Source organism: Pangasianodon hypophthalmus, chromosome 14 (assembly GCF_027358585.1).
Source record: "Pangasianodon hypophthalmus isolate fPanHyp1 chromosome 14, fPanHyp1.pri, whole genome shotgun sequence".
In the NCBI taxonomy this organism is placed as follows: Eukaryota; Metazoa; Chordata; class Actinopteri; order Siluriformes; family Pangasiidae; genus Pangasianodon; species Pangasianodon hypophthalmus.
The window spans coordinates 1,899,989-1,921,459 of NC_069723.1; the positions used below are offsets into that span (position 1 = coordinate 1,899,989).

At 40.8% G+C, this 21,471-nt stretch overlaps 1 protein-coding gene across 5 annotated transcripts in view; it reads left to right on the top strand.

Moving 5' to 3' along the window:
* Positions 1-20,889, top strand: part of gria4a (glutamate receptor, ionotropic, AMPA 4a) — a 64,253-nt gene extending 43,364 nt beyond the window's left edge. The window contains exons 11-16 of one of the 5 annotated variants that reach the window (XR_003404515.3): positions 628-992; positions 5,963-6,161; positions 11,066-11,313; positions 13,950-14,064; positions 15,452-15,566; positions 16,949-17,087. Coding sequence is in view for 4 of the 5 variants with exons in the window: in XM_026943454.3 (XP_026799255.3) it covers positions 628-992; positions 5,963-6,161; positions 11,066-11,313; positions 13,950-14,064; positions 16,949-17,224 (1,203 nt within the window). In the remaining variant the exon portion in view is untranslated. Of the gene's footprint in view, positions 1-627; positions 993-5,962; positions 6,162-11,065; positions 11,314-13,949; positions 15,614-16,948; positions 17,228-17,355 lie in introns of those variants that run through there. The other 4 variants (XM_026943454.3, XM_026943455.3, XM_026943457.3 and 1 more) reach the window with 4 other exon arrangements.
* Positions 20,890-21,471: the final 582 nt, after the last annotated feature.

Below are 21,471 nucleotides of genomic sequence, written 5' to 3' on the forward strand. Positions count from 1 at the left end.
TCATTCATTTACAACAAAAGGATGCTACACAGTTAGCGTCTTCAAACAAGGTCACGCTAACAACAGAGGATTTCATGGTTTTTGTCTGCACAGAAAATGACTGTTTTGATGTTCTCTTTGGTTAGCGAAATGGGTCTTCTCAGAGTACACACTAACACAGTTTTGTGTGTGTGTGTGTGTGTGTGTGTGTTACAATTATTTGAGACAAGGCTAGAAATATGGCTTCTGTTAAAACTTTTTAAATGGAATAGAGCAACTTAGCTAATAATCTAGCAAACTAGCTAATAGCAAACAACATTAACATGTTGTCATGTTGTTCGAAATTTTAAATAGAAAATATATTTTCCCAGTGCACTTGTTTAAAACTTTTTTTTTTTTCATCACTCCCTCACTTTCAGCTACTTGCAGGAACTGTACTTCAGGAACTCTCATTATTATATCACACTCAATGTAATGGTACCAGTGTTTCACTTTAAATGCATTTGTTCAATAAAATGGTATTTTAAATGGTAATTTTACCATTTAAAATTGAGTAATGCTGTAAAAATCTGTTATTTAAATACTTCTTCTTCTTCTCTAAATCTTTTCTCACACCCCTTTGTCTCATCTTTGTGTTCGTCATGTCAGAAAGCAGAGATTGCGGTGGCTCCTTTAACGATCACCCTGGTGAGGGAGGAAGTGATCGACTTCTCCAAACCCTTCATGAGCCTCGGAATCTCCATCATGATCAAAAAGCCGCAGAAGTCCAAGCCGGGCGTGTTCTCGTTCCTCGACCCGTTGGCCTATGAGATCTGGATGTGTATCGTATTCGCCTACATCGGCGTGAGCGTCGTGCTTTTCCTCGTCAGCCGCTTCAGTCCCTATGAGTGGAAACGAGACGAGGCCGAGGAAGAGCCGGACGCAGATCAGCCGCCCAATGAGTTCGGCATCTTTAACAGCTTGTGGTTCAGCCTGGGAGCCTTCATGCAGCAGGGCTGTGACTTCACGCCCAGGTAACTCCTAAAGTGCACAGCTTGTGTGGTTTAGGACACGTCTTATTATTCTTGTTTACTTGACACTCTAGAACCCTGGAGGTCTAAATGTCCCAGTGATTATCTGACGCAGGAAGCAGGAAAGGATTTAGGACACAGTGACAAATCCATTTCCTCCTGTGCGCTGACCTAAAGGCTCCCCAGGAACTGAAGAATGATTTAACCCAGATTCTGATCTATACAATATATTTAAAACATTCATAAAAGAGCAAAAGATTTTCTTTTAGAAATGCAATTGTTACAACACGTCTAGGGTGGACCACTTTTTGACCCTTTTTCAAATCCCTCCATTTATGGCATTTTGGCAGACGTCCTTATCCAGAGCGACTTACATTTATCTCCTTTATACAGCTGAGCAGTTGAGGGTTAAGGGCCTTGCTCCAGCAGTGGCAGCTTTGTGGTGCTGGGATCTGAACTCATGACCTTCTGAACAGAGGGCCAACATCTTAACCACTGAGTTACCACTGCCTCTACCTGCTACACTACTCATGAGAAGCACGGACTTGGTCTGGCTGTTGTTAGGCGCTATTTTTCCTAAGCATATTTATCTTTAGCTTAAATGCATGCTAGTGTTTTTTTTTTCCAGAATCAGGAATACAAATGGATGTGGAAACAGAGACTACACTGTGCAACATACAGTATAGTAACAAGAATATACCTCACTTTTAACTCCTAATGAAGGAGACGAATTAGCCAGACGCAAATGACCAAAACTCATAGCCGAAATGCTAGCAGAAGACTTTCTACCTTTTTTGTTGAGCGGCAAACATGTTATGACTCAAGACGTTATGAGATTAAATAGCTCTACACAGCTATATAAAGTTGTCCCTTCCAGAGACTTATGTAAATTCTTACTTATTTTCTATAGTCTGTATTAATCAATGCATAATTATGCATTAATGAAATTAATTTATGTTAGTTGCCACTTTATCGCTAAGTTATGTAGACTTCCGAGCAAAAAAAGCACAGGACTTCATCCAAAATAAGGCCCCTGAGAGGACAGATGTCCCCTGTGGACATATACACACACACACACACACACACACTGTTTAGACATCAGTCCAATCACCAAACCCCACAACTAACACTGACAGATCAGTGTGCTCTGAACATTTGGAACAAAACTCAGTGAGGAGGAACGGTAAATCTGCAGGATGAGGTTTGGAACAAGTCTCACACTGATCAGAACAGTCATGAGCGAGGGAGGGAGGGAAACGAAGGGAAAGAAGCAAACTAAGTGAAGAGGAAAAAAGTAAATGAAGGAGGAAATGTGGGGAGGAAAAAAAAGACAAACAATAAAGAAAGAAGGAAAGGTGGAAGAATGGAGGAAAGATAGAAGGAAGGAGGGATAAGAGAAAGGAGGAAAGAGTGCGAAAGAAGGGAAAGAAAAAAGGGTGGAAGGGGGTAAGGAGTAAATAAGAGGGAAAGGAAATAACAGAGGAAGAATGAGGAAGATGAAGGGAGCAAGAAGGATGGATGGAAAGAAGGAAAGCTGGAACTTGGAGGAAAGCTATAACTTTACCAGTGGAGTTAGCTTTATCTTTAGGAATAGCATTCGCTAACGTTAGCATTAGCTAAAATTAGCATTGGAATTAGCTTGATCAGCAGGTTCTGTTGTGTACTTTAGCTAGCTACATTGAAGCCCTTGTGTGTGTGTGTGTGTGTGTGTGTGTATGTGTGAAAGTCAAGATCTTGGCATTGCTAAATTGATTTTCCATCCTCAAGCCTAACTTGAGGTGAAAGAGAAGAAAGATCGATCCATCCTCCTCCTCTCTCTCTCTCTCTCTCTCTCCGTCACTTTTTATTTTCACCTTTCTGCTTATTTTAGCAACATTCCGTCTCTGTGCTGCCGCTGTTTGAATTACACTGTCACTCCCTGAATGAGAGAAAGAAAAGGAAAGAGACAGACAACAGCACCAGGGTTACACCATTACAGGAGTAGCAGCAGTCCACTGGTTGAAATCTGAGCATCCTGCATCATGGAAGTTCTGTCCTTGCTGGTAAAGGCAGAAACTGGGGGGGAGTTGGGAGGCCTGACCTGTCACATTCTGCTAGATTACATTTTGATCACTGCTGTAAGTGCATTTTAGGGCACTGCTGTCTCTCAGACAGTCCTCATAACTCCTCATAAAAGACACATTATCCTTTAGTTTTATCTCCAGGCCATAAGCAGCAGCCAAACTTCACCACTGTTAACCTAAGAGCTGGCTAGAATAGAGATAAAACTCCATATTCCATCGTATAGCATACTTTATTTAACATTAGTGCTATGGCTTGTATATTAGCTAATACATCTTTAGACCCAGGTGGTACAGTGGTACACTCACAGCTCCAGGATCCCCAGTTTGATCCTGAGCTCGGGTTACTGGACTTTCACATGTTCTCTCTGTGTCCATTTGGGTTTTCTCAGGGTTGCCTGGTTTCCTCCTACCTCTCAAAAATATGCCTGTAGGAACTAGAACTGGTGACTCTAGTTGTGTGTGAGTGTGTGATGGCGAATCATAAATGGCTACCTGGCTTCCGAGTGGCCCGACAGAAAAGCATTCACTCTATCATCGAGAGATTGTGAGTGTTAACCCCGAAAATGCCACACCCGTCTATGGCCGGGAGTCCAGGAGAGCGAAATTGGCCATGCTCTCCGGGTGGGAGGGATGGTCTTATTCTGTCCCCTGTCAATCACGGTGACACTAGCCAATCATAGGCGTCTGTGCGCTCATGTATGCGGAAGAGGGTTGATAGCTCTGAGTTTCTAATGTAACATGAGTAGCAGCTCAAAAAAGATACACTGGCTTCACATGTCTCAGAGGAAGCATGTGCTAGTCCTCATCCTCTCTTATTGGTAGGGAAGAGATAGCTAGTGGGTTCGGAAATGGGAAATGACCAGATTGGGAGAAAAAGGTTGTAAAAAAAAAAACAAAATGGCTTGCTGTTTGGATTCTCATGCACTACACAGTGTGAAGGACAATGGTCTATTGTTAACAGTGACTACGTTTACATGCACATCAAATTCCGTGTAAGGTCGATACGGGTTGCAGCCTTTCAGTGGATTTTCTGAATAAGGTGTTTACATGCACAAAATTTCCAATTAAAACAGGCATATTCCAGGGACTGGAATCAGAATTTCAGGGAATCAGAATATTGCCTTAATGTGAATCGGATTGCAATCGGATTGCGGCGTTTTCATGACTCAATACTAATTAGAACATTGCCAAATTCTGATTAATATCGGAATATGGATGTGCATATTGACTAAACGTAGTCAATTCAATAAAATTGAATTGCATGTACGTAGGAAGCGGGAAGACATTTGGATCTCGCTCAACCCTCTGATCTAACAATCACTTTTACCATAGAAATAGTATAAAGAAGGTTACTGTGGTCAAAACTTTGCACTTGTTGTTATGGTGATACGCAAAGTCGCAGCAGCCACAACAACTTGTGTGTTACTTGAGCCAAAGATTAGACATTGCTTATGAAATGTACGTTTAACGGTAATTTCACATCTGGACTTGGCTACCAGTTGTGAGTCCCTCCACATCCAGGTAGATACACATTTAGGGAAAAAAAAAGTCTCCATCTAGCACCTTGAAGGGTTCTTCGGTTTGTCTCTGGGGAAACTCCTTGATGTTTTATGTAGGACCATGTAATAGAGTGTTTCCCTTTCAGAAAAAGTTCCAAAGTGGAACCGTGTGTGTGTGTGTGTGTCCGTATACCCTTTGTTTTGGCCTGTAGCCATGTCCAAAGATAAAAGACAGGATTCTTCAAAGCAGAGATACTGACAGAAAGACGAGAGAAAGAGAGAGAGAGAGAGAGAGATACTAAGCGTACTCTAATTTTAGCCACTGAAATCAATAGAGTTTGGCAGCAGGATGTTCCTCATTAGATTTACACTGCTACAGAGTGAGAGAGAGATGGAGGGAGCTGAAGAGATGGAGAGAGAGAGAGAGAGAGAGAGAGAGAGAGAGAGAGAGAACCCAGTACAGTGTGGCTGTACAAATGAAATGACTAAGCAAGGAAGGCAAAATAACAGTAATAATAAAAGAAGAAAGGAAGGATGGAAGGAAGAACAGGAAGGAAGAAAGGAAGAACAGGAAGGAAGGAAGAACAGGAAGGAAGGCAAAAAAACGAAGGGAGGGAGGAAAGAAAGGAAGATGATATCTGCAATCATTCTGTTTTATGGAAGTAAGCAATTAAGAAAATGGAAACCTGAAAGTGGAAAAAAGTAAAAAAGGAAGGAAGGATGTGTGAAAGAAAAAAAATTAAAACACCAGTTAGCTAGCTAACAAATAACTAACTAACTAACTAACTAACTAACTAACTAACTAATAAAGTAACTAACAAAGTTAGATATAGTGGCTAAGTCAGTGGCTGACAAATTTAGCTGCATATAACCAAGTTTCCTAAATTGTGAAGTCATTAGCTTACAGACAACGCTCTACATGTTATGTTAACTATATTATTTTAAACACAGAATACAAACAAATACCAAGAACAAAGTTTGTTAGCTACGAGAAAAGCAAATCTGTCACTGCTCAAGAGATGAAGAACACTGTTGCTAAACAACTGGGAAATGTGGACACCAAATATAAGCTAGCTGATGACGGAGGCTAACAATTTACCAAGCTAGCAAGCAACTGTTAGTGTTATATGGACAATGTAAAGGCACAGTCACAGTGGAAATGAGTTAAAACAAATAAACTGACAGTAAAAACGTCCCGCAACCACAACGCTTCTGCTCCAATGCACAGCTTTTCGACTTGAACACCAGAAGGTTCATATAATCTCATGAACAATGTGAACACAAGCACATTATTGTTGCTATTCATAACAGGATTATGGGATTCACTACACCAAGTAGAATACATACAATGATGCCTTCATTCACGCTGCTTTCTGACTGGAATGTAATGCTTCCTGTTTCTTCCCCGAAGGTCTTTGTCAGGTCGTATAGTGGGCGGGGTTTGGTGGTTCTTCACTCTGATCATCATCTCGTCATACACGGCGAACCTGGCAGCTTTCCTCACCGTGGAGAGAATGGTATCTCCCATCGAGAGTGCAGAGGATCTTGCCAAGCAGACTGAGATCGCCTACGGCACGCTCGATTCCGGTTCCACCAAGGAGTTCTTCAAGGTACACACAAAAACACACACACACACGCATATACAAATTACACAGATGTAAGACACACCGACAATTCAATGCGATCATTGTAGAGACAGGCAAGGAAGGAAAGAAAGCAAGAAGACTGTTTACTAGTCTCCATGTCTTACCCAGTGTGTTCCCAATTCTCTTTTTTCTAGCCTTTCGTAATCTCTGTACCTCATTTTTCCTGGTGTCTTTTTTCAGAGTGAGGGCATATTAAATACTATATTGGAATGGGACCTAGAAAACATGGGGACCAGAAAAATGGAAAGGAATGTATGTAAACACCTGAGTAGAGGACTACTAGGGCATCAGTACCGTTCGTAGGAATGCTGGGTTCATGTTTGTACTCCGGTTTCTAACATAGACCAATAAAGCCAACTTGTCTGGCCATAAAGTTGTGACTACCTTATGCACGCCTAGCGGCAGATCTATCCCGGGTGTGCAATGCTGCCACATACACTTCAGGGTAGACCCAAAAAGAAATATGCAACTCTGCAAAAACTCACAACATTGTTGTTGGTGAAAGATAAAGTGTTTATGCACAGTGTTTGACACTATTGCTAGAAAACTTTAAACTTTCCACATCAACGTTCCACATCAATGCTTTCCAAATCAAACAGCACGCTGTCTGACCCTTTGCAAACAAGCCAAAATGCTGGGGTCACTCCCAAGGTCCAGAAACATAATTTCATGGTGGCGTGCTGTGACATGTGACCCCTTCATCTAGGACAGCAGATCCGGTCTGATAGGTAGTGGGCACGGAGAGCCTGGCAGTAACATCAACAGCAGGCTGAACCAAGGTCTGTTCGGCCAGAACAAGGCTATCAGCTTTGTGTAGTCTGTTATATAACTGCCCCATAACAATGTCAGCAGTGGAAAGGCATACAGCAGTACATTTGGCCAGTCATGCTCCGACGCATCCTGGCCCAAAGCCTCTCTCTCTGCCCTGTCAGTGAACCACATTGGCCAGTAAGTTGTCTGTCTGGTCTCAAATTCCACAGATCAAATTCCACTCTGCTGTTGGTGTTCCAAAGGAACTGAAACACACAGTCAGCATATGCTCATTGATTTGTATCAGCACATTAGATAACCGCTTTTAAAGACAAAAGGCGTGCATCTGTCCACTTCCAGAGCTTGTTTGGCCATCTTGCCCATCGTTCACGTAAATACAACACTAAAAAAGGGATGTGGCTGGTCAGATTTAAGAGAACCTATAACGTATCGTTTACATAAAAATATTTCAAATCTCATCAAAATGTGATTTCATTGCTTATACCAAATTTAATTTGAGCAAGTTTCTAATTTCTAGTTTGAATCACGTACAGTGAGTGTGATCAAGTCACGTAATATTAACACGACCCTTTTACGTTATAAAATCTTACAGAGATTTTGGCACTGATGGGAACTACAGTATAACTATAGTATTAAATGAACCTCATTAAATCATGTGTTGTATGATTATGCAGTGGGTAATGTTGCTGCTTTGCAATGAGTGAGAGCGCAAGGTTTGATTTTATTCTGGGCTTTGAAAATACAGGATCAAATCACGTTGGATGTACGAAAGCAAATTTCCTTTACGTAACTCGATTCATTCACGTGGAACCGATGTACACATTTGAATTAAGTAAATTAGATTTTTTTTTTCAGTGCACCGTGGTGTTGTACCCCGTGGTGTTTTAGGGGTTCCTGAAAATGTACTGCCATATACCACAACAATGTGGCCTGACATGGTCTGAAATGGTCTGAGGTGTAGCTTTCCCAGTTCTACTGTACTACTAGAGTTGCTGGTACCAACATCCCTGCCAGAAATAGAAATTGTGCATATGGGCAGTGTGGGGCCATTTGCAATTTCCTGACTATGTCCAGAATTGTCTTTCGTTAAAAAGGCTCTCAAGGCACCTCAGTCAAGATTCATGCCGATGAACTGCACAGTCTTCACAGATGGCAAATGACTCTTCGGTCCCAGAGCTTTTGTCTGTCTTCATAACCAGCAACAGAGCACCAGCCATTCAGATAGGGGAGTACACACAGACCCTGGCATTGCAGGGCCTTTTGGGTAACTTGGGCAACATACTGGTATGTTGCTTTGCTTATGAGCAAGTAGAGGAATTGTCTGTGCTCTAAAGTAGTTGGAGGAATATGCATCTTTCAGATCTACGGCTCGAACGAATGATTCAAACGAATCATGTTTGTTACCTGTTCACATCACATCTGGTACGTGTATCATACCGAACAGCAGTCATATCCAAACTTGCTTCCATTTTTTTTTAAATATCTTGAAAAATATTTGGTCTGTGTACTATTTGTATTGCCTCTTTCTCTAGTAGTGATTGTACTTATTCAGTAAGTATAGCCAGTTGACTTGGTTCATGCACTTCTATGGGATGGACCATAGGTTTGGTGGTGATCAAGAGTGGAACTGTAAATGATACCCTTTGGACAGTGTACTCAGGAGCAACTGATGTGATATTATCCAGCTCCAGTGCTTCAGTTGTAGATGGGCGATGCCGGGATCCCCCAGCACATTTGGTGACTCATGATTTGGAGGCTTGGTCACTCCAGAGGCTTGGTGCATTCCGGGTTGCGTGGCAGCACCAACGTGGTTTGCTGTTGGAGGTAACGTGTGTCTAAAGGTATCCCTTGTGTAGTTCATGTCTGAGATAAAAGGAGGTGATCATTCAGTGCCTTCTGGGCTTGTGCACCAAAGATCTGTCCAAGTACCATTGGCAAATGGTGCAATGTTTGTACCAGGCTCCAGCAATGGTCTTTGAGTCTGTACACCTTGCTCTGGTGCTCTGGCCCCAGACAATTTGGGGATTATTCATGTGCATCATCCAAATCCATTGGGGCCTGGCAGAACAAACAGCTCACCATCTTGAAGAAGTTGAGAAAGTTAACCGAGGTGAAAGTCAAATACTGGAATTACCATCATCCAAGATGCATGTCAATGCATTCTCATCTCCCGGTGCAGACTTAACAATAAGAATAAAAGATTAGAATGCTAGTCAGCATCTTGCTCAACTCCACAGTCAAATCCACTTGCTCAACCCCACAAAAAGATGAGAATGGCAAAGAGGATGAGTGTGTCATTGTGGGGACATTTTATATGCTGCACACATGGCGTCACGGTCACAAAATGATGACTGTGCTCTTGCAAGGAAACCAGCAAACAGGTATACTCCATTAGTTCTTAATGAAACCACCCTAGCAGTCCAAAATGAAAGGAATTAGAACAAACAAAAGTGAGACTAATAACTAGGGACAGGTGGTGACAGTGACAAGGGGTCGTGGTCAGGGTAGAGCTGGAACAAGAGGAACCCAGGAGGCAGGAAAGTCAGGAAACGAACAGAAGGCCCCCATCATACAAGAATGAAGAGAGAGAGACAGAGTAATGAAGACCAAGTAGAATACACACTCTGTCCAGTGTTTGTTGTTTGTGTGTGTGTGTGTGTGTGTGTGTGATGTTTTATTTAAGGCCATTGCCGCAGAGCCGCAGCCTGGACGTGACTGACATGATTATGGGGTTTCTGCCCGTCACGGTCCACTACACACACACACCCCCCCCATTACACCCCCTCCTACACACACACACACACACACACACACTCAGACACAAACGCACACACATTGGCGCGGTGTGCACAGCGGAGATGAAGAATGTGTTGTGTCTTATGGAGTGTGAAAAGACTGAAACTCAAAGACAGCAGGATAAATGACCTTCTGCCACACACCCATATACATGCACATACACATACACACACACACACTCATTCTCAAAGCTTTCATAAAAGTGCACACTTCACGGCATACATCAATACATGCACCAACAACAGTGCAGTATGGGAAATCTATACACACTGCATACAGATTGTGCTACTTGCGTTAACAAAAATGAAAACTTCAGAGAAATGAAAATGTAAAAATTCATGTAAAAATGAACATGAATAACGCAACAGAATAAACCTTGGAAATGAACAGAATTAAAGCATAAAGAAAACGTGAATTATTTTGTTTTCGTTTATTAAATACTTGTAAATATTTAAGAAGGATTTTGCAACTCCTTTGCAGTAATAATTTATTAGGGAACGTCATGATTAATTCAATGGAGTTTGAATGTTCTCCCCATGCTTCGGGGGTTTCCTCTGGTTTCCTCCCCTAGTCTAAAGACATGTATTGCAGGCTGATTGGCAACTCTAAATTGTCTGTAGTGAGTGAGTGAGTGTGTGTGATTGTGCTTGTGAATGGGTGTGTGCGATGAGTTGGCACCCTGCCCACGGCGTCCCCTGCCTTGTGCCCCGAGTCTCCTGGGATTGGCTCCAGGTTCCCTGTGACCCTGCGTAGGATAAGCGGTACAGCGAGTGGATGGATGGATTTGTGCGAGTGGATGGAAGTGGCATGTCTACATTACTGTGAAAAGGATGAGTGCAATATTATAAACACGGTTAAAGAGGACATGATCAGAAGTCAATTTATCCTCATTTGGCATTTAATGTTACCATAAAAAACAAAAAGCTTGTAAATTTCAAAGTAGGCCAGAGTGCTTAAATGAAACAAAGAAATCTGTAAAAGTCTGTGAAAACTCTTTCCTTTCTCAATGAGCTGCCTTCAGCTAAATAATTTGCATAAATGCATATGATTGGTTGCAACGTAGAATCTGAGACAGAATCCATGATGGTTGCTCACGTTTAAAAAACCGAGGTCGCTGAAATCCAGCCAGTTTCATTTCAAATGTTGCTGGGTTCTGCTACAGTATTTTTTTATATCTTTTTTGAAATACTTTGCTAGGTCCACATCAGGACTGTGGTCCATCTGTTGACGATCGCTGAACTATAACAACACCTTGTTTTTTTTTTTAATTAACCTCTTGCTCCTGTCTGTTGCCCCTCTAGAGGTCTAAGATTGCGGTGTATGAGAAGATGTGGTCATACATGAAGTCGGCTGAGCCGTCCGTGTTCACGAAGACGACTGCGGAGGGCGTGTCCCGAGTGCGCAGGTCGAAGGGGAAGTACGCGTTCCTGCTGGAGTCCACCATGAACGAGTACACAGAGCAAAGGAAACCGTGCGACACCATGAAGGTCGGAGGGAACCTTGACTCCAAAGGCTACGGCATCGCCACGCCCAAGGGCTCGCCGCTAAGGTGGGTGGAGTATTATAACATCCAGCCAATCACAGAGCTGTTATAGTATTCCATCCACCCTGGTGGCCCTGCCCAACCTCTCTCTCTCTCTCTCTCTCTCTCACCCATGTGGTTAAATGCTGCTATAACACCAGCCAATCACAGCGCTGTTATAGCATTACAACACTGACCAATCACAAACTCTCTTTCCCTGTTATAGTATCCTAGCCCACCTAGCTTAACACCATCATAGCCCCGCCCACTTCATTATATGACTTCATTTCTGTTTACTCTTTAATATCACAGGCTCTCTCTTTTTCTCTATCTGTCTTGCTGTCTGTCTGATAAATAGGGTCAAAGGTCATTCACAGACTCTGTTTCAGACGTTCCAGGACGTTACCCTGGAAGCAATAGTGTGTGTGTGTGTGTGTGTGTGTGTGTGTGTGTGAATGTGTGTGCATCATGCAATCTTCTTTATAGAACCAAAACCCATACAACTGCTGCCCATTTATCTCTCTCGCTCTCTGTCTGTCTCACTGTCTATCTCTCTCTCTTTCTCTGTGCCTCTGTGTGTACTTCTCTCTCTCTCTCTCTCTCACTTTCTGTATTTCGGGATATTTGTCTCTCTATATGTCTGTGTGTGTGTGTGTGTGAGTCTTGCTCTGTATCTCCTTTTCTTTCGATCTGGGTATCTGTCCATCTGTATTTCTCTCTCTCTCTCTCTCTCTCTCTCTCTGTAATAAATATGATTAATGTTGTTGTATAGTAAGGTGTAGTGACATCGCCCTCTGGTGGTGAACATAATATAATACCATTTATACACAGCAGAAAGACTAAACAGCAAAATACACAGGAAGTGGATAAAAGTGTTATTTAAACAGCTCTTATTCGGATTTGGAGTCAAGAAATTGGACTTAATAAAACATCAGATGTATCAGAAATATTCTTCTATAACAGCATGTAGCGAAGTCATGCTACAGAGAAACCATAAAGCGAAACCAGAAACCTTTCTGACAGTTACGAAGCGCTGACACTGGAGACTCCTTCCATAATGTTAAATAAACATCTCCTTACACGAAACACATTTTTAAATGTTTATTATTAGGCTTATATTTATGCAGAGCTTCCTCCATATAGCCATATATCCATATTCCTCCATATTGAGTAAGATGTTACTATAGAAACAATAGCGTATTCGAATTCAGCAGCGAAAGTCGTTTTGCAAACAAAAGAGACAGAGTAAAGCACAGAAACTGAGATTCACTCTTTTTTTTTAATATCTCTTGAACATTGTGAATTTCTTCCGCTATAAAAAGTAGTTCTATCACAAGTCACTTGGTGCTGTGAGGAACTACACTGCATTCAGATAACAAAATATGAGATTACGTGGAAGGAACTCATGATCTCACAGTGTCACACACAGTCCTATATAACAAACAAAACCTGTGTGTGTGTGTGTGTGTGTGTGTGTGTGTTACACTTCGCCGACTCCATTATTTCTCAGTGACATCAGGCATTAAACTCAATTTCCGAGCTCCACGACCTTCGATCTTTACAGAGCAGATAATAAAACACTGTTTTTCAACCTTCGGTCCTTTGACCTTTGACCTCCTCCTCCTCCTCCTCAAAAACATCCTCATAGCATCATTCAGCGCTGAAGAGCGAAATCTGTCTCTGCATCTTTCTCTTCATCTCACCAGGGCGATCAGGCTGTGGTTTTACTGTGAACCTTCAGGCTCTGTCCCAAACGCTATGATTCATTACTAGTTAGTGTTCTTACTAGAACGTCGTGTCCTAAATAAATGTCCTTATTAGCCAGTTTAATGCTTAACAGTTAGCGCCAGTTGGTATGCCAACCCCTGATTAGCTGACTAGATAGCAGGATACAGTCTTTTGTGTGAACAGTCCAAACCACTTGCTCTAGTAAGAACACTTCTATCCGAAACAGGTGTTTGGGACACAGCCTTGATCTGTATTCAGTTCCACTTCACTTACTGCTCTTTCCTCTCCTGCCTTCAGCTGTTTAATAACTGATGATGAATGTGTTTCTGAACTGAGAATGTGGAGTGTGTGTGTGTGTGTGTGTGTGTGTGTGAGAGAGAGAGAGAGAGAGAGAGAGAGAAATGGATGTAAGAGCTACCACGGTTTTGACTAACCGAGCTTCCTCCCGTCTTTTTCCTTTTTCTATTCCTCCCCTTGCTCGTCGTTTCCCCTCTCGTCCTCTCCCTCTCTCCTGTCTTGCATCTTTCTCTTTCCTCTTTCTCCTTCAATCTCCTCTTGTCCTCCTTTTTTCCTCCTATTTTCCATCTCCTCTTATCCTCTCACTCTCTGTATTTATATATACATATATATATTCCATAATTTCTTCTTCTTCTTCCTGCAATTCTTCGCTTGCCTTCTTTCATTCCTGCATCCCTTTCTCCTCTCTTCCTCTTATCTGTACATTCTCTATGCTCTCTATTTCTCTATTTCTCTCATTTCTTCTCTCTCACTCTTTCCTATTTTTCTGACTTTCTCCTGTCTTCCCTGTCTTTCCCCTTTTCCCATCTTTCTCCCGTCTCGTGCCGTAAGTGTCCCCGTGACCTCCCCCCCCCACCACTGTGTGTGTGTGTGTGTGTGTGTGTGTGTGTGGTGTGTTAATGCGTGTGTAACTGAAGAAACGCTGTGAACCTGGCTGTGCTAAAGCTGAATGAACAAGGCCTGTTGGACAAATTGAAAAATAAATGGTGGTACGACAAAGGCGAGTGTGGCAGCGGGGGCGGAGACGCTAAGGTTAGCCACCGTTTTGCGCCCAGAAAGAGCGCTAACGGAATAAAACGTGATGTAAAAGAGACTTCTGCCATGACGACAACATAACACACACAAAATCAGAACAAGAAATGTTCGTCATTCAGCCTCCAGCCTGAAGGGGGCGCTGATAATCAGCTACACCACGCAGCATTTAGTCACGTTTGATAGAAATCTAGCTAATGACATGACCACGCTTGCTATTGGCTGATCAAATTTACCTTAAGCTTCACTTTTGTTGACAGCAAATCAGGACATGCAACACGGTACATACCCATGTTTACAGGAACACACGATTTTATCGTTTGCATTTCGAAGAAGGTGCCTAGCTAAGCATAATTTTGTGCACTGAAATATATTCTTTTTCAGAAGGCAGAATATCTATATTATAAGGGACAGTCCAAAAGTTACTTCAAAAGATATGTGAATATTTACGCAGGGAAAGTTACGCATATTCAGAGACTGGTTATGAAGAAGCTAATCCCATTATAACCTTAGAAAACAGGGTCACAAAAAGAGGTCTCTGAGGAACACATTTACAGATGTGAACATCATATTTGTGTTTGTAGATCGCCTGTGGTTAGATGTCGCTAGGTAACATATCACAACTTGACATAAAGCATCACTTGCTGTCTAACATTAGTTCATTAACTAGCTATTCTAGGCAGCTAATGAAGAGCGCTAACTCTGTTGTGTAGCAAAGCTGAGAAGCTAGAGACCGAGTAAGCGTAAATCATGCTAGCATAATGCGCTAAAAACGATGTTTTACGATAAATTTTATTCAGGAAACTTAGAAATTAGTCATTTGATTTGATTTATATGGTTAAACTCGTACATTCGCTGTTTCTCGGCAAGTGGAAAATCTGACATCAAGCTATCTAATGAACTTAGCTAATTTAGCTAACTAGCGATATACAGACAGTGTGAAGGCTGAGTGACAGTGAAAACTAGACAAAACAACAGGGAATATCAACATTTTTCTCACGTGTTAATAAATTACCAGGATTAACATTTCACACAATGACACTTAGCATAAAATTAATAAAATTAAACATGGGTTATAAAATATTAGGAAATAAATATGATGAGGCCTGAACTGTGTTTATTTCTCTAACATGGCAGAATGTGCCTTTTACACAGTGACAGAGCGAAGTTCCACACACACACACACACACACACACACATGTCTGTAGCTCTTACAAACAACCTTCACCAACACACACACAAACACACACACTGTCTTATATGAGTACTGCACACATGTGTACTGTGCAACTGTCGCTCTGTCACTTCCTGTTTGTGTGTCCTGTTGTGTATAATAACATAAGATAACATGGCGTGTGATGTTATTTATGTTATTCCCCCGGTGAAGAACCCCAGTAAACCTCGCAGTATTGAAACTGAGTGAAGCAGGAGTCTTAGACAAACTGAAAAACAAGTGGTGGTACGATAAGGGCGAGTGTGGACCCAAGGACTCGGGAAGTAAGGTCAGTCTCTGCGACCACAGGAAACAAAAAAATATTTAAAAAACTGAACTAGATAATGATTTCCTGAGGAAATAATGCACTTATGAGAAGAAAGAAAGACAAAATTTTAAAAAAAGGAGAAGTGTGAATGAGTGAGAAAGAAAAATTACGAAAAGAGAAAGATCGAAAAAAGAAAAAAAGGAAAACGTGAAATAAAAGAAATAAAAGAAAGGATAAGTAAATGAACAAAGAAAGAATGAACAATGAAAAAAGCAAGGCAAAACTTTTTTTAAGGATAAAAAAATTTTAATAGAAAAGTATAAAAGAAAAACAGAATTATGGAAAGAAAAAATAATAATGTGTGAGGTGAAGCTGCTGATTGGTCGGCTGCTGTAACGCCCATTATGACATCATCAGCTGGTAGCTGGAATTCGATTTTTTCGAACTTCTGACTCCATCAGGGTTTTTTTGTGGGGAAAAAAATATTAAAATTATTTTCAGAGATAAAACATCCGAGTAGCACATTAATCAACCATATTCTTATATATTCTGTTCAAATATAATTAAATAGCTACTTAAATCATAAAACACAAAAACAGATTTTAATTTTAAGTTGCATTATAGCACTTTTACTGTCAGTAATAATTAGATGCATGTACAGTATAGTCAATTGGCTACATACATAAATGACATAAAACAAAACATATTAAAAAAAAATGTTTATTGTACGGTCGGTACCAGTGTCGAAAATATCCAGTGAACTGCAATATTGGATCAAAACAATATCATTAATATTTTATCAGAATAATAAAATGGATGAAGCCTCAATTTCAAATGATTCAACAGAAATCAGTCAAATCTGTGTGTTACATTAATACCTGTGTCTGTAGTGTGGGTTATTAATTGGTTTGTTCAAATTTTGTTCACTGTAATGAAATATTATGTTTAATATTGAGTATTAAATTTGCCCCACCTCCTGCACTTAGCACATATACTTACTTTACTAATTAAAACAGTGATTGAAAGTGTTTTTTTACAATGTAAACATCAGATGGTTGTATTGCTGTATCAGAGTTAAAGTTTTGTCATATTACGCATTTAGCATATACAGTATACGTCATTTACCCAATTGGAACGTTAATTAACCAACAAAACAGATATGCAATATGATATACGTTTAGATTTTTATATTATATGAATATGAGATGAATTATTTGAATTATGAATTATTTAAAGTCAATTAAAAATTTGGCATACTCAGTTAATTAGCTAATTGAAATGGTAATTACAGTAATGTAGTATAGACCTGATGTAATAAGTCTTTATGTAAAAAAAATTTATAACACGTCCCTGACACTCGTCTTTTTCCCCTCTCTCCCTCCGTCTTCCTGGGACACTCTCAGGATAAGAGCTCTCAGGCGCTGAGCCTGAGCAACGTAGCAGGCGTGTTCTACATCCTGGTGGGCGGGCTCGGGCTCGCCATGCTGGTGGCGCTCGTCGAGTTCTGCTACAAGTCACGAGCCGAGGAGAAGAAACGGGCGGACGAGTGGAAGCAGAAACAAGCGGAATCGGCTGAGCTGAACTTCAGTCCGGTGCCGAGCCCGAGCCCGAGTGTGCAGAACTTAGCCACCTATAGAGAAGGGTACAATGTGTACGGCTCGGATGGCATAAAGATCTAGGGGGTAAGAATTAGTGATTCTCCTCTTGCTGTGAATTGTGTAGCTCCTGCATCGATTTGATGTCACAATGTTTATGACGTCACAGTTTTGGTGCGTTCTGACTCCGCCTCTCGTCCCCCTTCCTCCTCTAGAGTTCGCTTTCACCGTAGCCGTGAGAGACTCCGTAAGGCCCGGCTGTCAATCACGGGGGAAAAGGGACCGCCTTTATGGATTCCGGCCCCACCCATGCCATGGAGTTCCCATAGCAACCAAAAAAACCTCACTCTGTGCCTTACGTCACGCTCCTTCTGCTGACGACGCCATGCTTCCTGCTCAACCGGACTGCGAAAGAGCTTCTTAAACGGATTGTAAAGGAGTACAAAAACATACAAACAAACACTCAGACAGTGCGTCCACAGGAAAAGGGGCGGCAACAACGCATCAACGGGAATTCTTGACGCCTTAATATAATGACATCATCACCGAAAACCACGCCCACTAAGACAATGACCAGAAGACCAGAAAACTGTCAGACTGTATACAGTTCCTGTTGTATCAACATGTTTCCTTTATTCAGTTATGACCTGTAGGCTCCTGAGAACAAACGCTCTGTCCCAAACGCTAGCGCTGATGACTAGAAAGTCAGCCAATCTGAGGCTCCGTCCCAAACACTTGAACACACAGAATTCTCAAAAGTGGTTATTTTCTGTTTAAGTGTTCATATGGTGTTATGCACAGTATGTGTGTGTGTGTGTGTGTTATCCATATGAGCATGCATCAGGTTTAACACTGAAACGCAGTGCTGAGTGTGCTAATCACGTCCTCAAACCTCTGACTAGCAGACTGTTAGCTAGCAGGAAATCAGCCAGCTGCTGTTTATAATGACTCTTCTTCGTGACACAGTATGTACGTACACGTGTCCCTGATTCTCAGAACACTTTTATCAAACGCTAGCGTTTGGGATTTAGCCAGATAATGCAGCTCAAATATGGTAGCATATTAGCATTGCTAATTAGCAGTTTATTTAAAGCAGATAAACACCACATAGTCCCATAGTTTAATGTTTGCTAATTGATAAATAATGATAAAAGAGAAAATATTTGTAAAAAAAAAATAAGAATAATAAAAAAATATGGGAAAGTCATAACAGGAAGAAGAACACCATGTGCACATACAGATACATGCTTTGTCCCCGATGTAAATAACTGTAGACACACAGATCCCACCTGTTTTGAGGTAAAGACTCATCGCAATAATGAATATAGGACAACACAAAATCTTTTATATGCACACTTGTAAAAAGAAATGAGTGCATAGAATTATTATAGAGACTTACAAACTAAAAGAGCACCACAGTGTGTGTGTGTGTGTGTGTGTGTGTGAGTGTGTGTGTGAGGGAGTCCATGGTATCTGTTCTGTTAATGCTTGAGTTCCAATACGCTTTTTAACACTTCCCCTCATTGACTGAATCCACTCACCATCTTAAGGACTGTTCCACATTATCAGCTTGAGGGAGGTTTATTAGATGTGTTTATTAGAGCACAACTTACCCAGAAGGCATTGCTGAAATCTAACACAGCCTCCTTTTCAAAATGGCGGATGACGGTAACTGTTCATTCCAGAGACGTGATTCTTTCATTCATTTATCTTCAGTAGGTGCTTTATCCTGGTCAGTGTCGCTGTGGATCCAGAGCCAATTCTGGGAACATTGGCAGGAATACACCCTGGATGGGAATACTGGTCCATCACCGGGCTCCATGCATCCACCTACTGATGTTTCTGGGAGGTGGGGTGTAACTGGAGAGAACACTGGAGAGATCCTGAGCTCTCATTGGTCAGCGCCTTGTGGCTGCGGGAGGTAACCTGCAGTCCTGATGTACGCCTCTAACCCTCAGAAGCTACTATTCAGTGCAGTCCCTTTCCACTGTTGTAGAACATTGAAACACTTAAAGGAAAACTCCACCCTTACACATTAAATACATTTAATGTTTAATGAACTATTTGTGATGCGCCAGTTTGTTGGTTGGTGCTGTAGTTTCGTCATTCCTGGAAGATGTTAGCGCTAATCTCCCACTCAGACACAACAGGGAGGATATTGTAATGGCTAGGACAGATAGGAGAAAAGAAATCTCAAACAACAGTGATCTCAAAAAGTCAGGTTTCGGTATCAGCTCCTAATAACAAAAGACCAAGCGCTTCTTTTCTCACTCATCATTTTCATCGTCATTTTAATGAGCGATCCAATCCCAGAATGCAATGCAGCTATACGACTCAGATGCGCCAAGGTATCTGAGATCTGTGAGTTGACAAGTGGTATTAGCTTGAAAGTTGAAGCTTTGGAAGCTGATCTGTTTAAGAGCGTGAGAGTTGGACAGACTAAAGGACTAAAGCGCCGCTGCATCGCTCTCGTTAACTAGAGATGAAGCGAGGATTAAATCCCACTGCACAAAATCCCACTGTGATCCCACTGTGGAAAATCATTAACCAGTGTAAAAAATAAAAGACCAACTTGTCGATGAAAACTAAAAAAAATCAACTCATTATAGTAAAATGCCATTAACAATCATGTGTTAATTATTAATATTAATATTCAAATCATTTTCCCTTTAATGCTAGACAGAGCAGCCAAAGCTTAGTGACTGACAGGAGTATTGTAGATTGGATGTCATTTCCCTTCCTGTTTTCTGAAGATCTTCAAAAACTTGCTTCCTTTAATCATTTGCTGAGATTAACTGCTCACGCATTCTCCAAATCTTCCTAAATCATCCAGCTTATCCTGATAAGTGAGAGATAAAATGACTCCCAGCCGTACTCCTCTTGAAAAATGATCAAATATCCTTCATGGGATTTGTTATAAATGTCATCTGATAAATGTACATGTTTAAATATTTAACTATGTCTCCTCTGGCTGTCTGGAAATGAAATACGAGCTTGGCAAACCTTAAATTAAGTTGTATTTATTTGCTTTTAACTAGCTAGCTTAATTAGCTAACTAGCTAGTCAGTTAATGTTAACACTACTAACACCTGGTCGTACGCTAAGTAGCTCCCAACACTTAGATTTGGTCTTAGATTTTAGCAGAAAAGTGTCAAGTTCCTGGAGTTAGTAGAAGAGTAGAAGGTTAGCTAGCAAACTAGCTAATTAGCCAGCTGCTATGAGTCCATATAGAAATAGCTACATTGTTCTAGCTACTGAGGGTTATGCTCTACACACTTCTCCCCTTGTACTGCAAGTGTACACTTCAAGTGGCCTAGCTCATTCATGCTTGAGGCGAAGTCAACAAGAGAGTGTAAAAAAGCATATTGGGACATTGTGTACATGTCCACACCCTAAAGAAAAGTTTGGGTTTTTTTCTGTTTGTTTTTTTGTTTGTTTTGTTTTGTTTTTCATTTTACATTTGTTTTTGTTTCATTGTTTGCTCAAGAGATATAAATAAAGATGAGAGTTTGATTAATAAAACACAGTTTTTGCTGTTGATGATATTTTTGTTATTGTGTAAAAAATCTGATAGCCCTGGTTGTTGTTGTTGTTGTTGTTGTTGCTTTGTGACTTTTAGCCGAATGTCATAGCAGCAGTCACACTGAGATTTTAGTCAAAAGTTTTTCTGACACTGCCAGAACTTTGTCATCGACTGTCTTTGGATGCAATGGGCTGCCGGTGAGTGCGCCACATTATGCGCTCTAAACCCACCGATTTCATCTTACAATCAAAGAATTCTTTAACAACAAGCTTTTTGTCTGCGACAGCAAACTCGGGTGAAAAATTACTTTAAAGCCGAATTTGTATGTTGCCCTGTTCATGTTTCAAACTGCTGGTAATGTAAGATAAAAATGATTATTCATGTGAAAACAGGGTAAGTTGGCTAATTAGCAATGTGTTAGCTAATTAGGTTAAAAATGTAAAATGGCTAGCTTGTTAGTTATTTGGTTCCTAATACACACATATATATATATATATATATATATATATATATATATATATATATATATATATATATATATATATAAAATACCAACAGTAAGAAAGCAATAAAGGTCTATTTTTTATACTTTTATTTTAATCCTTAATATAAAATTCCTTTATATTATTTGGGAGACATTTTTAAATAACAGGGCAGTTTAAATCCACAACAACAGCCCCTCACAGCGCGTGAACTGAAATTTTAATTCAAAATCAAACGGTCCTAACGGTTTGGAACGCCGTCGCCTTGGCAACAAGGATTCTACTCACGAGCTAAAGTGCTGTAGTGAGCCCTCGAGGGTTTAGAT